Raw genomic sequence first — 19,457 nt, forward strand, 5'->3', positions numbered from 1 at the left:
GTATTGTTTTTACGCTGAAGAAGGAAACTATGGGAATTTCAAGTGGAGTCTACGTTATTTGTTTAAGTTAACAGACTTAAGACGAAAGCCTTTGAATCAGCTGGCGGAAACAAACTAGAGGTATAAACTTTAGCGGGATTTTCCAAGGCGAGAAATGAGCTGCGTCTGGCGACAAGTTATGCAGATACTTTGTATCTGATGAGTGCGTCTGTTGGAGTCGCACTTAAATAAATCCTTCTACAGCAGGCTCGTCACAAACTGTTTAACATGAAGAGTCGTAAGTGGATTTGACAACTGTCAACTTGGCTAGCATGTCTTGCATGCTAATCACTTGTCGCCGATCAGTTGCAGTTGCAGTTGCAGTTGCAAGAACGCAGAACGGAGGAGCAACGTCCCACTGTGACATTCATTACATTAAAAGGGTTTTTGAAATTTGTCCGTTAAACGACTTCAACAGGATATCGATTTGATTTATGGCCCGCTGCAGTACGAGTTGCAATTGAAGATACTTAAGCTTCAGTTAATGTTTAGTAACCGTTGCTTCTCTCGCTTTTGCAGCTAACTAATTAGTGAGACGTCTTAAAACTAATCTTACTTTGTAATCCTCTCTTCTCTCTCTCTCTCATGCTTAGTTATTGCATTTTAGCTTAGTTCTACGCCACGATCTACGATTTTATGTTTATAGTTTTTCATTCTGAGTCTGAGAATTTATAGAAGGCACAACAGGTGTATGCGATAGTTGAAAATTTATGAAACTTTTTAATTAAGCCGCGGCTAGCAGGCGACTAATGAATCGACTCATAGCGCATTAACCATAAATTTTAATTATGCCCCAGCGCTAGCGTTTGAGAGACGATACCGAAACCACCGTAAACTACAAACTTCCAAAACGGTTACCTTACCCTGCCCCATACGTAAATGTGTCACACAGTCAGCGGCCAAATTAAATATTCAGAAAAAAGAGAAGAAACTAAACGAAGCGCAGGCAAAATCAAAACTCACAAGCCCAAGCAGCGATTAAAGTTGAAATAAAAATAAGAAGAGAAAAAACCATAAATTAAATAACATAAGAAATGCTGCTTGTCAGCGCACACAGCGATAATATCGAGGAGCGCATTGATCGCTTCGATGGCTCCAGGATATGCCAATGAACTCGCACTCCTAGACGTGCGACAACAACAACAACTGCGGTATTGATATTAACTAAAGGCAGGGACTAAGCCAAACAGCTACGCTTCAATGCTTGGGCAAGCGATATGCTTGCCACTGTGGCAAGCTGAGGGGCAGCGGCAGCCAGGGGCAAAGTGGAGCTATGCGCATAAGTCGCAGGTGTCAAATTACCAGCTAAGCATATGAGACTGACAACAAAACAGATAAAGAGAGACATAGTATGTAGACATAGGCGTAGGCAGTGCCATTATAATTTTGAGTAATAAGCAATAAATAAATAAATATTATATACATTGATATACATACATATTATAAATATATTGATATATACAAACTAGAGTTTCTAGCTATGTTACTTATTTATTTCTGCTGCTGCTCAGTAGAATTAAAACAACAATTAAACTATAAGCTTTGTTTATAGCAAATTCTTTTGAAATTTCTATATATCAGCAATTGTTGTTAACGACTTTTGTTAAGCTACGCCACTGACTTGCTGCTTCTTCTTCTTCATCTGCTGCTGCTGCTTTGCAGTTCATAAAGTCTAAGTACTTACATATTGGCCTAGCTTTGCTCACTCAGCTTTGCTGTCTGGCTTAAGAACTTTGAAATTCCTACACACACATACATACATATATTGTATGTATGCTATGTGCTATCTATAGCTGCAACAATTATTTATAAACAACTTATAAAAACGTAAATCAAACAATTTGTCCTAAATAAGTCACGTCTGCATATTTTTAGTGCTATGCCTGCTGCTCGCTTCCCATTGTTCGATCGCCTCTGAGCCTTTTGTAGCCCCATTTGCCAATCTTTTATTTATGAACTTGAGCATACGGCGGGCGCAACGTTTGCGCATCCTTTTTTGGTCATTTGTCGCGTTCCCTTTTGGCTTTGTATAGCAACTGAAGCTGCGGCTCCGGCGGCTGCTGCTGTTCTTGGCTGCCACTTTGCCAACTGAACACTTTAACAGGCCATAAATCTGCACGCCTTGAACTTAAACCTCAGACGCAGCTTAAACTTGATTTAGTAGCCCCCACAAACAAAACAAAAACCCACTGACAGTCGAACAATTTGATGTCTCAAGCGCCGTTGCTGTCAAAATCAATGTTTATATATCTTAAATCATAACTGTTCAAAAAATGAAAATAATTGTTATTGCTGCAAATTGGTTTATTTTTATTTTAAGCCTGAAGTAAGAGTTAATTTACAATTGTTTTGTATTATATCTGAACAATAATAGTATATATATTGAGGTCTAATTTATTTAAACAATTAGTTAAAAGTTAAAAGAGCCTTGTCCTATTTGTTGATCGCAAGTTAAAATTTTATATGTTTTATATTATGCATTATATAATAATTACGCTTATTTAATTGTTTAGTAATCGTAATTGAAATCTAACATTTGTATATGGCATAAATATTGAAACTATATCGGAACTTTGCTGCTTGCCCAACTGCTCAACTCTCAATTGGCATAAATTTAATAAATATTTAACAGGCTTTTGCGCTTTGCACGCTGTTCATTAAGTCAATGGTAGAGCTCTATTATTATGCAGCATAATACCTTGATATTATCTTTTTACATTAATTCTAATCATTTATGCTAAATGCCAACGAGGGTGGCTACGCTAGTTAGCAATGATATTATTAACTGTGGCCAATCTAAATAAATATTATACTTATTTTTCGCATTGTGCACTCGCTGTGGTAATAAATTTTTCACACCTTATGATTATCGTGCCAACGTCGGGAAGCACTTAAAAAAGGGTTAAGAACGCAATTCGCAATTGCGCTTTGCTTATTTAATAAATACTTAATTTTTATCATGCTCAAAAAAGCGAGAAAAAAATTAAATGAAATAAAAGCTTATTTCGGTGCGGTTTGTGGTCAGTTTGAACCTGTTTGGCTCTTGGCTGGCAAGCTGCAACTGCGTGCGGCACACAACACTTGCTCATACCACAAATAAAAAATATTTCTTGCTCATGAGCGCGCCGCATAGTTTTTGATAAAGCCCACAGCTCAGCTCAGCTCAAGACCCCAGGCCCCAGACCAGAGCGGGCCAGATGCCAACACTGCCGCTGTTCAGTTTGTTTATCAACGTTGCGCTTGGAGGCCCTTTGAGTATTTATCACTAGGCACTTTACCCTCTGCACAGCACTCAAGCTTGCCCTCTCGAGCAGCTTTTAATGGATTTCTGCCTAATGCCGCAACGAAACGCCACCTCTGGGACTCTCAATCGCCAAGCGACAACGTTCAATTGATTCTGAATTTCAATCAGTTTTCCAAAAAATGTACAAGAAATATTTGATATTATGGCAGTTCTATTGAATAAATAGCTGATAAGCTGCTCCAGTTTTATTTAATTAAAATTAAATACGCATAATTTCTAATGTTTCTTCCATTGAATTTCAGCAATGACTTAGGCAACAAACTTGCTGCTCCACGCAACTTTGTAGCACAGTGTACAGCTGCTTAACCAATAACATTATCAAGAGCTGCAAATGTCGTTCGCCATCAAGACAAATGCGTTGGAAAAGCTACACGTGCTTAATTAAAAATAAAAAAAACTACACACACATACATGCCTAGATGCCCCCTAGCTATTATAGTTATGCACAGACTGCCCAAGCATGTTGACTTGGCCTGGCCTGGCCTGGCCTGGCGGAGATGAAGATGACTGCCGAGTGGGCCAGTCAAAAATGCGACTGCAGCTGTCGGCGAGCAACATGCACTTGTCACTGGAGCCTGGCTTCGGGGCTTTGCGGCCCGCTTCATTATCTATATGTAGGTATGTCTGTTTGTCTGTCTGTCTGTCTGACTGACTGTCTTTGGCTGAATCATTGAAACCCTTTATTTGTTCGCTGCTTTTAAGCAAATTACAGCCTTGCCTTGGCCGAGCGTCGAGCAGGTTAATTTAAGCCACGTTGACCGTTCTCAGCTTCGCCGGCGGACTACCTGCCCTTTAACATGCCCCAGCTCCAGCACCAGTCACAGTCGCCACACGGCGTCTGTCGCTTGTCCGCTTGCAACGCTTGCAACGTGAGTGAAAGCCAATGCCATGCGGTTGCCACTTGTTGCTGCCTCGCTTGTCATATGTACATATGTACGATATATGTACATATATATCTATGCATATGTGTGCGTGAGCCAACCGATTATTAATAAATTTTTGCATACGCTCAGCAAATAACAAGCGCATTGGCGCTTTTCCCAACAATTCCACTAAGCGCAATGAATGGAGTAAGCAAATAGAGCGAGAGAGAGAGAGAGGAAGAGCAAGAAAGAAATGACAAGAGGATTATTTATAATAAAAATGTTGTATTTATTTAGATAAGTATAGAAGTATCATTAATCGCAAAACAAACGCATGTGTAAAATTAAAATAATAAATAAGACAAACTGAAAGTAGAGGACAATTTAATTAAATTAACTCCTAGTTCAACTGTTTCACAATATTAATAACAATAAGTATTTAATATTTTAAAAATTAGTTCAAGTTTAGAGAAAGATTTTCATTATTGTTTTTACAGCCATATCCAGGCAATAGTCCGGCAAGATAATAAAATTTTAATTAAATATTATTATTAATACTGTGCGGCTTATACAATTTGATGGCACTGCCAAAATTAGGCTATGCCTATGAATTATTATTATTATTGTTTGTCCTAGACCCTTGAAATTCTCCTGCTCCAGCTGCGTTTCCAAAATGCAAAGCAGTTTTCATTTCAAACAAACATAAATTGCTACAAGCTTTAAAACGAAATAATAAACTATGCATATTTATGTATAATTTTCAAATACAATGCCAAGTTACAAATAATGTCAGTTTGTCCTTTAGGTAATCACGCAAATTAAGCTAGTTATGTGTACTAACCTTGCAGACTAGACGTGAGTAAAGTGTTTGTTGCACTCGCCAGAGTTAACTAACAGCATTGCAGCCAAGCTGCAAACGAATTAAAGCCACTAAGCAGACAAAGTCCAACAGGTTGGCAAAGCGCGCTTTTAGCCTGCAAGTCAATTGGCCTGCCAGTTAACCACCTCGCTCCCCAACTAACCAACCAGCCAACCAAGCAGCTTGGCTGGCGATCGTCTGATTCGCAGTCGCAGTCGCTGTTGCCGTCGCCGTCGCTGTTGCCGTCGCCGTCGCAGTCGAGGCTGACGTACAGTTAAACGCTTCACCTGTTCGCGCAAGGCGTGTGCTTGGCTTGCCATAACTCTGCCACTGACAGTCACAAGGCTGCGGGAGCGGCAGCGGGCTTGGAGCAGCCTGAGTTTGTATACCCTGCAAATACAGCAGATACACCCCCCCAGCCGGTCCCGAGCTCAAGCTCAAGCCTCAAGTCTCGTCTCGCGGCTTGGCTTGGTTTGGTTAACGCAGCAGCTTGCCCAGCTTGACTTTTGCCAGCGCGAGGCGTTAGTTATTAAAACAACAACAACAACTACACATGGAGTCAAGATCTCAAGAGTCTGTGGTGCGGTGGTGGGCGGTGGGCGGGGGGTACAGGTAAAACGCGCGTGCTTCCTTGGCTGGGCTTGAAAACTTGTTTCGATTATGAAAATTCCAAGCATTAATAACTCTGTTGCTGTAACAACTCTGGACGACGACGACGACGACGACGGTCAGAGGCAGTCGGCAAACTTGCTACAACAGTTTGTGCTATAAATAAAGCAACAACAACAAAACATACCGAAAATTGTGTCTTAAAAGCCAAATGCATAAAATGGCCAACAGTAGCAGCCAGCCAGCCAGCCCGCTTGGCTTGGCTAACAACAACAGCAGCAGCAACTACAACAAAATCTTATCTCTGGCTAATAATTATTATTATTTTTTTCCATTTGCACTTGTTGCTGCTGCTGCTGCTGCTGTTGCTGCTAGGGGGTTCAAAAGTCTGTCAGGCTGTTACAGCAACAACCACAAGAGTTTATAATTACAACAACTAGCAGCTAGTTTGCATATTATATTACACTGTGCAGCAAGACAATTGAAATGCTGGTTATTAATTATAATTTTATAGCTGTAAAAACATTGCTTGTTGTTGTCTAGTGTTGATGTTAACCTGTTCTGTTGTTCTTCCATTTTAAAGTTAAGGTTCATTGCAATTTCTATGCAAATTTATCTAATTTTTTAACGTGCTAAATACACACACATGCCTGCAAGTTGTTGTTATTCCCATTGTTGTTGTTGTTGTGCAATTCATTATAATTTATTTATGCATATTTATAGTTGTGTCAGTCAGCCCGCAGATCTCTTGTTTGGCTTAATTGCTCACTGAGCTGTGCACGCTGGCGCTTTTGCAGCCGCCAGCTTTTGTCCGTCAGCTGCTTAGGGCCAAGAGTGCTTCATTTGTTCGGAATTATTAACGCTAATTATTGTATTAGTTACAGCTTAAAAGTGTAAAACAAAAATAAAAGAATTTACACCACAAAAAAAAAAAACAAAAACAGAAAAAACGTCAAGAAAACAACAAACAAAGTGTAAGAAAGCAAACGAGCCACATATTTAACAATAGAGCTAACGAATATGTACAGTTTTTAATTACCAAGCATAGCGTAGCCTATTAGACACAGAGCTGGCCAGGTGCTGCCATTGTGGCCCCAATTCATAAATATACAATATTAACAACAATTTAAATTGCAAGACATGTCGTAAATTATGTTTTTTTTTTCACAGCGATAATGTCGTTTGAAAGTTAATGCCTAGATAATACCTAGAGCTATATAAACTGGTGCTAAACAAAGCTGAGTTAATAGAATTTGTAAAATGGAAACTGCTCTATGGCTATTTAGAATAAACAAATCGATATTTAAAACTTAAGTCTTTTTGCAATTGGAATTGAGAAAGTTATATTTAGAATAAATATGTTTAAAATCTTATAAAGACAGTAGTACGTCTATTAAAGTCAGTTGAGTTCTTAAAGCCAAGCTGAAACAAATTCTAGACAAAGATTTGAGTTAATAGAATGGAAACTGCTCCATGGCTGTTTATAATAAACAAATCGATATTTAAGGCTTAAGTTTAGTTTATATTTAGAATCTTATAAAGACAGTAGTACGTCAGTTGCTGAACCACAACAAGCATAGCGCTTAATTTGATCAGTTGAGTGCTTAAAGCCAACTTATTGGCAAATTGCTGCAACGAGGGCTGGCAGCGCTAATTTGGGACGATCAGCGAGGCGATGCAATGCTAAGTGGATGCAAGAATGCCAAGGAAATAGATACGAGGCTTAAACAGTAGCGCACGAGTTGCAAGTGAGGAATGAGTAGTAGAGAGCGGGGGGGCTGGGGTAATGGCTTGTCACCGCCCTCAAATTGAACATGGCCATTAACTTTGCAGAGTTAGTTGCGCCAGCCCGCAGAGATTTCTGTTGGCACGAGTCGCGCTTGCCTGTTTGTGTGGCATGCCACATTGATAAATGTATGCTAACAATGCTAAATCGCGCACTCAAACAAACAGGAAATAACTTTATTAACGCTGGTTATGCACAAAAGTACGCAAAGTAATTAAAAGCAAAGCCCTAACTTTATATAGATACAAAGTAGGCTTTGAATGCCAATTAGCAGACACACACACCTGTTGCTGCAACAATTTGTTGTTCAATTAAGATAGAAATCTTGATTAAGTGTTTGCCACAAATTAAAACCTTTTTTCATTTAAATGCTGCTTGGGTTGCAATCGAAGTGAGCAGCGTAATCAGCTATGGAAATGAACTGAGCGCTCTTGAAATAAACTTTAATGAAGCGAACATGTTGCTTTCAATTTAAAACGTAAAACAAACAAATTTAGTTTGGAGCATTACTTTATTTAATAAATAAGTGTAGCTTAAGCTAGTTAGTTCAGCAAGTTACATACTGCACGCACTTCCAGCAGCATTCGGGAAAGTCCGTCGTTGTGGAGACACCATCGTGGGCACAATACTGAAAGGTCACGGGTATTTGGCAGCTGCATGGCAATGGTTGCTAAATAAATGAAATGAAATTTAACAGTCCTTGTGACTTACTAATGAATCAAGGTATCGCCATTTGTATTCATGCAGGCGAGCACGCCACAGCTATTGGGATCCTGCGTCACTTCGCCCACAGCGAACTCCGCGTCGTTGAACTTGCAGCCCTTGTCTGCAATATTCTCAGTTGAGAGCTCTCAAATATTCAAGCTATGCGCTTACCAGTCTTTTCTACTTTCTTATAGTGCACCAGGCCAGCTGTGCCGCACACTAAGCAAATGAGCATTAAACAAAGCGCTTGCAATAATTGCATTTTTTTTCCAAATAATTATTTGTAGCGGGCTCTACGCTGCTGATTTCTTTCTGATTGTTTCAGAGCCCAGGATATGCAGTTTTATAGGCGCTTTTTTTTATATGGCGCAGCTGCAGCAACACTTGTTCCAAGTTTTGCATGCGCTTAAAGCTTAATCAGCTAACTAAGTTTACATGCGAATGACTGGACTTCAATTTAGCTTGAAAATTGCATTTACTACTTAGCAGCTGTGCCAGCTTGCCCCCCATTTGATGCCACTCGAGGCTTGAGTTAAAAACCAGGTCAGGCTCTCTATAAGTCAGCCAATAGGTATAAGCATAATCCATTAATTTTGTTTAAGCTGAGCGCTACTTTTAACTATTTACTTAGGGTTAGGCCGATTGCGGCATAGCTGCCTATTAAATGCTCTTTAGATTTTGTAGGGTCTGTTTAACACTCCCAATCTATAAGTTTATCAAAAATAAAAAATAAAAACATAATTTTAAATACTTTTAAATTTAATTTTAAATATTTTAAGTAATCAGTTTCTTTTATTGTCGACTGTTCATAGTTCACATTAAATAAATAAATATTAATTTATTATACATATATACTAAAATATTCTATCGCGAAATAATCTATGCTTAACCCTTTAACAATATTTAATTTTCTTACTTTTACGCCCAACACTAATTTAATTTGCTGATTGCAATTAATTGTTTATACGATATATTCTGATTTAAAGGGTATTCAAGAGCTTTTAAATGAGCTAGCTGAAAAGATCATTAATGCACAGTTAAAAGCGCCTCTGGCTACAAAAAAGAGCTCACAATTTATTTATACATATATATATATTTATTTTGTTTTTTTTTTTGCATGAATAACGTAGGCAGGTGTAACCACGTCTGTTTACCAAACACACACACACACACACACACATGGGTGGCTGTGTGCGTGTGTAATTTGTGTTAAGTAAGTTTGTTAAAGGTTGCATACATATATTTTACGAGCTTGAGCAAAGCGCTCGCTCTTTGGCTTTGGCTTTGGCTTTGGCTTTGGCTAGTTAGAGCCACAATTTGAACCTGTTCTTTTTCGGTTTGGCTTACTGTTTGGGCTTTTGTCGCAGGGCTTGGGCTTTGGGGTTGGTCGCGCATCGTGCTCTCAGTATTATTAACGATCATTATGAAGTTTTAACTTAAGTGGTCAATTAACATTTGCATGACTGAGAGATCGGAATTGGAAATTAGTGTTTAACTAATTTATGCAGACAACACAGCAGCAGCAGCAGCTTCAAACTAAAAGAAACTTCTTCTTAACTTTGTTGCTGACCATCTGGGGAAGAACAGCCAGTTGAATAGACTTAACGACGATGTCTAAAGACTGTTTATAGAAATTCAATGAAATGTCTTTTTTTTTCCTTTCAAAATCAGTGAAACATGACTACACAAAATGTGCGCTTTTCAATTAAACAAACTTTGATTACTTTGTCAACTCACATCAGTTGCTTTCTTTTGACTTTAATTTTGATTTGTAATGCTGCTCAAACAATTTCGGTCTCAATTAGGCGACTTTGAAAGCAATTTCAATAAAAACTTCAAACTAATGCCGTATCGTAAGTTGATTAAAACTTAATATTTCGATTAGATACTACACTTGCTGTAGCTCTACGATTAGATACACATATGACCACGCTGATTAGATACTGACCAGCGTTTTTGAAACTATTTTCTAAATTTGTGAAATCCCACAGACACATTCAAGTGCAGCTGAAGAGCTCTATATAGATTGAAACAGATTCTGGAGCCACTCAACAGTTGCTTGGGGTTGGGTTTGGCTGTAATTAGTTTTTTGTCATCATCATATATGAAAATGAATTTTGTCTGCTGAAGTGTTGAAGTGGTTTTTGCTTTGATTTGCATGTTGCTAGGGCTATAGGGCATTATCTTTCGACGTGCCCCACTGGATAACACATATTTTTGATTAACAACAACTACTAATCGATACAATCGGCCACAGTTAACTCTCAAGTGCTTGTCTCTATTGCCCAAGCTAGCGGCTTGATTGGCAGCTGAAATTAGACCTGATGATAGTGAGGGGCCTATTTCTTATATAATTTGGCGCCAAGTGCCTATGACACAGGTGCCTGATTAGCAGTTGGTCTTCTAATAAATTAAATGGCTGGCAAATTGCACAAATATCAAGCGCAAAGTTATAAATAATGCTCAAGTGCCAGTGCGAGTGCGAATATTTATTTAAAGGTTTACAATTTCCAATTAAAGTTTGTAGGGCAGCCGACTTGACAACAGAGTCTAGAGGCTCTAGACAGTCCCAACATTCCCCATTTGTAGCGCTCCCTAGCGTGGTTCATTAACAGGTGTTATATTCGTTCTGGTTACGTTGATGTTACGGCTTTTGGTAAACGATTCGAAATGCCCGTAATTGACGTTGTCCGCTTAACTTGATTAGATCTAGCGCCTTACCCCCGCCCCGCCCTTTGCTGCCCAACAAAGCTAAGTCTATGGGCATCAACTGTATGAACAGAAAACTAAATATTTAAGAGCCCCTCATAAAGCGTTTACAATCCACAATCCACAACACTTGTACTATAGTCTCTCAGTATCTTTATCTATACGATCGTAGTGCCCCATACTCTTCTGGTATAAACGTAGTCTTCTATATGCCAGCACGACTTCACTCTTGACAATTGTTTCACTTGTTTGCCTTGTTTGTCTTTGCTTCAGGCCAACAGCCACTTTGATAGACATTTTTACCTTGGTGTGAAATTGTTTGACAAACCGCTGCTGCTGCCCCTAGCCCCAGTCCCAGCCCCAGCCCCTATCTTGAGATGAGCCCACTGATTAGCTACTGACACATATAGTTAAGTTAAGCATAAATGAGACTGCATTTTGCAATAGCAATAATTTGAAAAGAATGCTAAGCTTAAGCCTTCATAAAAAAAAGCTTATCGCACAAAGGTATTTGTCACTAGCCGACGGCAGACAATAAAATAAAATGTACAGCCTACAAAATAGAGACAGACAGAGGGACGGACAGAGGGACATATGTACAGTGAGTAGGCAACAGAATAAAATATAAAAATAAAAAGAAGCGGAACCATAAAATATATTTTTTATAGGTTCTACTTATTCAGTTGTTGGTTGTTCTTCGCTTGTGTGTGTTGGTGTGTGTGTTTACCTGTGTACATCTCACACATACACACACATATACATATGCATATGTATTTTAATACTTATGCTTGTATGGGTGTAGCGACGATCTCTAAACTGATGTCATCCCAAAAAGCGCGTTGCGGCTGCTGCTGCTGCAAAAAATTTATATATACAAGAATTTATGACCAATTTTCAGCCTTCACAACCAAAAAGGGATCGTGTGTGCTTTTGTTGTTGTTGTTTTTTTTTTTTTGTTTTATTATTTGTTGCTGGGCCCTTCTTCATCAAGCGCGCAAGTTTTCCCTTTTGGCAGCGCGGCGCACACAATTGAAAAACTTGTTTCCGAGCTTTTCGTAAAAAAAAGTATCTTGTTTAATTTGCATTTCATGGTTTCTTCTCTTTCATTAATGATGTATAAGGACACGGACGACATCTTTACCTGACAGTATTAGAATTATCTAAAGCAAAAATCTAATGCTGCCCGGTAAGATGTGAACAGATGTCCTTGCAAATTGGTTCAATTGCAAGCAAATGAGTTTTTTGTGGGTTTTATTTAACTTTTGATTAGCATTTTTATTTTATTCACCATTATCGTATGTCCAAAACAGTTTTCAACTTTGGAACCGGAACCTTGTCCCCTTCTCTCCAACGCGATAAGACTTTTTTTTTTTTTGGGTTAATCATACATTTTAGAGCGCTTAGCAAATAGCTCTTGCAGTTGGTTAAGTTTATGTAAATTAAATTAAATGCTGTGTGATCTCGGCAAGTTTCACTTTAAAGCGCCGATGACAAAAACTTTAACTTTGTACTGTGTGGCGCGTGATGAAATGTCAAAGCGTGTAAGAATAAGCAATAGATAGACAGAGAGCGAGATAGAGATAGAGAGAATAACTGGGCAGCAGTAGCAGCAGCAACAATAATAATAATAGCAACGCCTACCAGCGTGTGTAACAATTTCGAAAAGTGCACACAAACACACACACACACATATATATAGAGTGAGCGACACACATGTACGTATGAATTTGTTGTATTGATGTATTTATAATTAAATCGATGCTGGCGCCAGTCGCCACAAACACACAATTCATATTATTACAACAGAAAATACAAACAAGCACACACTCACACATGCATATTTAACTTGAATTGTTATTCATATATTAATATAATGAGTAGTAGTGCATACGTTAATTGAAACCTTTGCTGCGGCCCCTTGATTTACATTATGATTTGAATTTCTTATTATATATATATTTTTTTTTTTCATTGGTCAAACACCGGAAATATTAAACACGCGCGCGCGTTGAGCAAACCGTCACGATCGAGCACCAAAAAAGAACTGAACAACTTATTTTAGTATGCCATCCATACTTGGCAGGCAGGCGACAAATTTTGGGTTGCTTGTGTTTCTCTTTGACTTCGACTCGCTCTCTCTCTCTCCCTCTCTCTCTCTCTCTTTTAATTTTGGTCTTACTAACTAGCAGATTAGTGTATATTCCAAATCGTAACTGTGCTACACGCGGCGTATACTAAACGCTTGCTGCAAATTTTATGCCCGTTTCATTTGCTATGCAACCCACTGTAAAACTGTTAGCGTTAACGTCAACATTAGCGATGGCTGTTAAGCCAAACGCGCTCTCTTCTGTTATGTTGCGCTCTCCTGTTACTGCCAGCAGAGCTGTTACGCAGCTGTTACTCTTGCTTAACATAAACGCATTTTAATTGGCATTTAAATTAAATTTTCATATGAATTTTAATATTTAATAACTGAATTGAATGTTTGCATTTCAATAAAACTTTTTAATATTTTATTTTAAGCGTTGCTGAGCTATTACAAGTTCTAAATTATCTTCTATCTTTTAGCAAATTGAATTTAAGCCGCGAATTATTGCTGACTAGACAAAATCAGGCCAGCGGGAGTGCTGAGTTCCACATTTTTCACTGCAAATTGGGCGTAATTTGTGTTTTTTGTATCTGACTGCCTTTTGGCGGGCTTTTGTTATGCTTAAGAAATGATTTATGTGCGTAGATAAAACGCTGCAAAGAGTTATCTATGGGCGCAACGCTCTTCGAACTCGCTTAGTTGATTTTATTAAATTGAAATTTCAATTTCATGCAATGACAATGTTCGAGTGTTGAATTGTTAGTTGGCTTTATGAGTTTTGTTACCTGCTTATTGCTTACTCATTTTCATCCCGGCTTTCATGCAGTAATTATAAAACCATGACGCGATTTTTATTTCCGTCCCCCTCTCGAAGGTTTGGGACATTGCTTAATATTCATGTTAATCAAAAATTAATAAATGTGCCTAATTGCAGTTGGAGCTGTCGGTTAGCTTTCGGGGTAGAGAGCACGTGTAAAGTGTCAAAGTCCGAGAGAACTCAGCCACAAATTCTTGGTAAACTTTGAATTTCGCGTACATTTTCTTAAGTTAAGAAAATGTGTAAAACACGCGTTTTGGATTGTGCCAAGGTGTTAAAATTCTAAGCACACACACAGCGTCAGACACATGTAGCGGCACCAGAATAACTCAATTTACATATTTAAATCCAAAGACGTTAAATATATTCAGTTCTCTTTGTTTGTAAGCACTTGGAGTGGGTAATTGACCGAGTTTAGTTTTTCATTTAATTAATTTCTTTATTTAATTTCTTTTTATTTTTAGTGGTAGCGCGCACTTCAGTTAACGGCCAAAGTGTATCTCAAGTGTCTCGAGAGCGAAGCGCACCAGACACGTCCAACGGCGCGCGCGGCACACGATCGAATGTAACGGAAAAAGGTGAACAATTTTGATATAAAGTATAAAAATAAAGCATAAATATACAAAGAGTGTAAACAACTTCAAACGTGAGAGTGTGCGAAGCAACCAACGCCATAGCTCAGCCGTGCGTGCGAGGGAGCCGGCAACAGCTGTTGTCCAAACTGCAAACTAACAGCGCGCTGTAACAGCGACTGCGCTGCTGCTGTCATTTCCCCGCCACAGTTCGAGAGTCAGCGCTCTGTGGCTGGAATCCAATGAGAGCCAGCGCTGCCAGTTTGAGTGTCACCGTCAGAATCTAATAGGACGCTCTCGGACAGTGCTACGCTTGTATAATGATTTTATTTAATTAAATGTTTTAAGCAGGCGAATTAGTAAATAAATTGAAATACTACAAAAAAAATTAAAGTTAATTTCGTTACACGTTGTTTCACGAACCTCTTGTAATTTGTTGCGATTCTTTATGCCCCTCGGCTGTCCATTTTTGGACATGTTCACTCAATTTCTTTGCAACAGCTTTGCACCCTACACAAGCAAATCGAAACTTAAGTTTTTGTAAAGCGAAAATTACTCGACAAGCTTTACATATAAAGCGATTAAAAGCATATAAATAAATGATTTAAAACTAGTAAATTTTAAAATATATTTTTTATCAATTTGCTGTAGCGTTCTCTTAATGTCCACGTCAACCGCAATTCACAAATTGTTGCTGGGCTGAGCTGATTTCTTTACATTTTATATGAATTTTTTTTGGGGTTTTTTCTTACTTAATTTTGAGGCTGTTGTTCTTCCCGTTGCGTTGCCGCTGTCTACAGATATAACCCATTGTCAGGTCCGGTTCTCAATTTTTCTTATAACACATTCATATGCATGTATGTCGGTATGTACGATGGGCTGTGCGTAAGTTGTATGAGAATTTGTGTAGTTCTGGTTTTTTTTTTGCTTTTTCAATTTTAATTTTTCGCTTGCCGCATTTTCGGGTTGAAGGACCCAAAGGGCCCTTACTCAACGAGAGAACAAATGCGCGATGTGCTGCCTGAAAGATTTTGCGCATTCACCCTGGGGCGGCTAATTAAAAAAAGCGCCGCAACTGCAAAGGGCAGAGAAGCGGTCTGGGGAGGGGAGGTAGGTAGAGAATATCATTGCTGATCCTGTGTCTTGTCTTTTGAGCGGGCCGTGCTTGGGTAGGCCTGAGTACAATTTAGCTACAAGATAAATGGAGTGTATAATACCCTTTGCATTTATAATGCGTCGTTACTAATTTGAAGTGTCTTGAGTTTTGGAAACAGTTTAGCAATTAAAATATCATTTGAGTGCTCATTTGACATCTGCCGCTTTAGTATAAACACAACATGCAATAAATGCAATATAAATTATTATTCCTTCTTCTCGGCATCACAATTATGCCACTTCACGCACTTCCAGCAGCATTCGGGAAAATCCACAGTGGTCAGCACACCATTCGTATTGCAGGCTTCAAACGCCGCTGGTATCTGGCAGCTTGGGATTGAATTGGGAAATAAAAGTACGCTTAGCTACATAGTTGGCAACTCACTAGTGTATTAGAGCATGTCCTTCCGTGTTTTGACAAACAATCACGCCGCACGTATTCTTGTCCTGCGTCTCACCATACACTTTCATTTCCTTGCCATCATCATCTAAGCAACCGTTACCTACAAAGTAAAAATATGTACAGAAGCTCCTGTCTACGACTAGTTCCAGCACTCACTGCCCTTTTTTAAAGCCTTAAAATGCACCAAAGCATCCGCGTCTATGCAGCAAATAACTAATATAATGTAACTGCCATAAAGGTTTATAAACAAATGCTTCATGCTTCAAGTCACTTTGCAATTTTGTTTCTAATCTAGACTTGCTGCGTATTTACTTTTTATAGACTTGGAAGGGAGGAGACTCCCACCTTGCAGCAGTTGCAGCAGCTGTTGCTTGGTTCGATAAAATGAATTCTACTGAATATGAAGATATATGTCAGATACTGTTTGGCAAACGTAAAGAAATATAAGAAGCTGTTTATAGTAGTAGCTTTGAAAAGTTTATAATACCAGCAAATATAGTGAACACTCGCTTATTAGAACTTTGCATTAATTCAAAGCGCACAATCTAAATAAATATCATTAGCTTGTATTTTGAAATTACATAGAAAATCTGCAGGATAAAGTCAAAATTCGAGCAAGAATTTTAGTTTTCAAAAACTGCAATTTGAATTCGAACTTTTAACTCAACTGAGCTGCAAATTTTATACAACTGCAAACTGTATTTTTAGATATATATAAGCAATGTTATTTAATCGGTCAATATCGGCAAGTCGTTCAATGTATAAAAAATATAAGCATAAAATAAAAAGGTAACAGTTGTATCTTAGGCGGGTCGTCTGCGCTGCCTTCTTTGATATCTTCGCCGACGAGATGCGATGTGAGAGTTTTGAGCCTTCTGCTTGGCCTCGACAGCGGCACAGGCGGCTTTGTAGGCGGCGCTCTTGGTCTTCTCGTAGTCATCGCGCGCCACTTGCAGTTGCTTCTGCAGCGAGTCCAGACGATTCTTGGCCGCCTCGAGCAGCGTCACCTTTTCGCTCACCTCCTGCTGGGTGCCCATGGCCACGGCCTGTATATTGACCAGATTCTCCTTGACGGTGCGATGCAGCTCGTTCAACGTTTCATATTGTTGAGTGGCCGTGCGTGCGGCTTCCACGGCTGAGTTCATGTTGGTCTCGGTGCCTTGCAGCGAGCTGGTTTCCTCCTCGACCACAGCATTGGCCTCGTTCACCTCCACCTCGAGCTGTTCCACAACCATTTGCTTGCCCGACAATGCAGCCTCAGCCTGCTTGGCCGACTGAAAAGCCTTCTCCGCCAGCTCCTGCTTCACATGCTGTGCGGCCAGTTGTCCTGCCACCGCTTGCGCCTCATTGGCTGCCTTGGCGTCCATGGCTGCCTTAGCCGCTATGCTTGAGGTCTTTTGCTTGGGCGAGCCAGGCGAAAAGATCTGCTTAACGTCGCACTTTTCCTTGCTGCAGCCCGCACCACCCGAAGGCTGCACAGCTGAAGCTGCAGTGAGGCTGCAGTCGCTGCAGAGCGGTGCGGCCACATGAGCTGCAACCTTAAGCGGCGTCACACTGATGGCCGCAAAGTCTGCATAAATATTTTGTGGCATTTTGAAATGATGTCGCTGTAAACTCACGAGAGTAGCCTAAGCATAGCTAAAATGAAATGAACACTCAAACTTACCTTTACTAATCGATAGCTGGAAGTGGAGCAAGTGAGCAGCATTAGAGCAATTAAAAGCCAGTTGCAAGCGCTTTGTAAGTGCATGAGGACAGCCGTTAATCATTGCTGATCATTGTGGCAACAGATTAACTTACAGCACAACCAAAAGTTGCTGTGATTGATTCGCTCAGCTTACAATTTAAGTTTACTTAGATGCCAGGCTAGAGTTTCAATGTTTTTTACGCTTAAAAAGCCCAAGTGGTGTCCACTTGCCACTCAGTAGCTGCATTGCTGCCACACAGCATGCAGCTGTTTTATCTAAATTGTTTGGCTTTAATTGCGCTGAGCTTCTATGCCAGCGCATTGGTGGGTAAGCTGGAGCTTGGCCCAGCTGGTAATGGCTGCAAGGGTTCGACGGGTGAGCTGGCAGTGGGTGCCATGGAGCAGGATAATCTTACATGTGGAATCGTCGTTTGCCAGAATAAACAAGGACTGGCGCTGGTGCATTTGTAAGTCGTTCGCTTGCTCAATGAGATCAGCAAAAGTGTATATTGAAGTTAGATACGATGCAAGTGACTACGGACAAATGTCCCACTGTTTATATAAGGCACAAATATTGAGTTTGTTTTGGAATATTTAATTTAAGCAATTCTTTAAAATTAAATGCAAACTCTTAAAAACAATAAAGCGTATTTCAAAGTTGGTAGTTGAATACGACGACAGCGACTATGAAAACCATAGACTGCATATTTTTTGAATAATTTATTTCATTTAAATTGTACTTTAAGCTGAATTTAATTCAAGCTCTCTCTCTTATTCTACAGTTGCCAAAAGACGGTGGCTTTTGCCAATTGCGAAGATGATGGCGTTTTGACCACGGGCACTTTTCCGGACTGTTGCTGGCAGTGCGTGAATATGGTAGATTGTGAAAATAGGAGACAAGTCGATCACAGTGACACGAAATCAATCGAAATAGACGACATAAGCAGTCGCACCAATGTGAGCAAACCTAAACTGTTTGCAAATTGGAACAAACCGCTGAGAAACAAAACCAAAGTCATCAACAATGGAAGCTCTGACAATAGCAGTCTTATAAACAAAGGTTTTAAGAACAAGACTAAAGTCAAAGCTAAGCCCAAAGTTAAGCCCAAACTGCCAGCTGTAGTGCTGGCCAAAAAGGATGCTAAGGATGTAGTCAAACCAAAGTTAAATGATACCGTTGATTATGAAGACAATGCTGATGATGACTATGAATAAGTTAATGTTTAATTATTTTATTTAGCAGTAATTGCAAGCCAAGTTTGTTTAGCGTTTAAAACCAAAATGGGGTTTATTACCAACACATCTGCTTGCTGCTGTGTGTGTGTGTGTGTGTGAGTGTGCGTGTGTGTGTGTGTGTGTGTGTTCGAGCACATTTAGCAAGCATTTGCGTCTCATTTGCTGTCTGGCCAAATGTCTGTCCGTTCGTTCGTCCGTCTGTGTGTCAGTTTGGCTGCGTCTGTCTCTGTCGGCAGCATAAGTATCTCACAGATACACAGCGCGCATTCTAAAGTGTCTGCAAGTGATGAGCACGGCATTTAGTTGCAATTTTCAGTTTCACTTTGCCACGAAACGAGACGACAAACGACAAAATGAAAATAGATATACTGCATGTAGATGAGAGAGCTTTATAAATAAAAGAAAAACAATGCTATAGACATGAATCGCTATAAAAATGTGAGCTATGCTAGATGCAAATGCTAAATGCAAAAGAGAAATAAGAGAAAAAACAACACAAAGAACAACAGCGAATAAAACTGACGGCTAGACAGAAGCCGCCTGACAGAAAGACAGATAGACAAAGAAGCGCATGCAAAAATAGTTTGGGGAGCGCCACAGTGAGCCGCAAACGTATGCAGCCCA

The 19,457-nt window shown here is 39.5% G+C and overlaps 4 protein-coding genes across 6 annotated transcripts; 1 reads left to right on the forward strand and 3 right to left on the reverse strand.

Moving 5' to 3' along the window:
* Nucleotides 1-7,962: 7,962 nt before the first annotated feature.
* LOC108595748 (maker99) lies at nt 7,963-8,883 on the reverse strand. 2 transcript variants are annotated; one of them, XM_017981038.2, is made up of 3 exons: nt 8,337-8,883; nt 8,172-8,286; nt 7,963-8,130 (listed from the first exon to the last, which is right to left on the reverse strand). In XM_017981038.2, exons 1-3 carry the CDS (start codon nt 8,425-8,427, stop codon nt 8,097-8,099), a joined length of 240 nt encoding a protein of 79 aa, XP_017836527.1. In that variant the 5' UTR covers nt 8,428-8,883; the 3' UTR covers nt 7,963-8,096. The 2 variants fall into 2 exon arrangements, with proteins under 2 accessions (XP_017836527.1, XP_017836526.1); XM_017981037.1 differs by having other exon boundaries at nt 7,963-8,113; nt 8,337-8,873.
* Nucleotides 8,884-15,607: 6,724 nt separating this feature from the next.
* Nucleotides 15,608-16,181, reverse strand: LOC108595852 (CG34460). Its single transcript, XM_017981143.2, has 3 exons — nt 16,067-16,181; nt 15,893-16,010; nt 15,608-15,837 (listed from the first exon to the last, which is right to left on the reverse strand). Exons 1-3 carry the CDS (start codon nt 16,167-16,169, stop codon nt 15,714-15,716), a joined length of 345 nt encoding a protein of 114 aa, XP_017836632.1. The 5' UTR covers nt 16,170-16,181; the 3' UTR covers nt 15,608-15,713.
* A 453-nt stretch (nt 16,182-16,634) lies between these two features.
* LOC108595699 (myosin heavy chain, skeletal muscle, adult) lies at nt 16,635-17,741 on the reverse strand. Of its 2 annotated transcripts, none has more exons than XM_017980981.2 (2): nt 17,577-17,741; nt 16,635-17,480 (listed from the first exon to the last, which is right to left on the reverse strand). In XM_017980981.2, the coding sequence occupies exons 1-2, from the start codon at nt 17,677-17,679 to the stop codon at nt 16,714-16,716; spliced, it is 870 nt and encodes a 289-aa protein (XP_017836470.2). In that variant the 5' UTR covers nt 17,680-17,741; the 3' UTR covers nt 16,635-16,713. The 2 variants fall into 2 exon arrangements, with proteins under 2 accessions (XP_017836470.2, XP_017836471.1); XM_017980982.2 differs by having other exon boundaries at nt 16,635-17,517; nt 17,577-17,658.
* A 111-nt stretch (nt 17,742-17,852) lies between these two features.
* Nucleotides 17,853-18,812, forward strand: LOC108594874 (CG34460). The gene is made up of 2 exons (XM_017980012.1): nt 17,853-18,064; nt 18,380-18,812. The coding sequence occupies exons 1-2, from the start codon at nt 17,859-17,861 to the stop codon at nt 18,810-18,812; spliced, it is 639 nt and encodes a 212-aa protein (XP_017835501.1). The 5' UTR covers nt 17,853-17,858.
* Nucleotides 18,813-19,457: the final 645 nt, after the last annotated feature.

This window comes from Drosophila busckii, chromosome 2R, assembly GCF_011750605.1.
Source record: "Drosophila busckii strain San Diego stock center, stock number 13000-0081.31 chromosome 2R, ASM1175060v1, whole genome shotgun sequence".
NCBI classification, from domain to species: Eukaryota; Metazoa; Arthropoda; class Insecta; order Diptera; family Drosophilidae; genus Drosophila; species Drosophila busckii.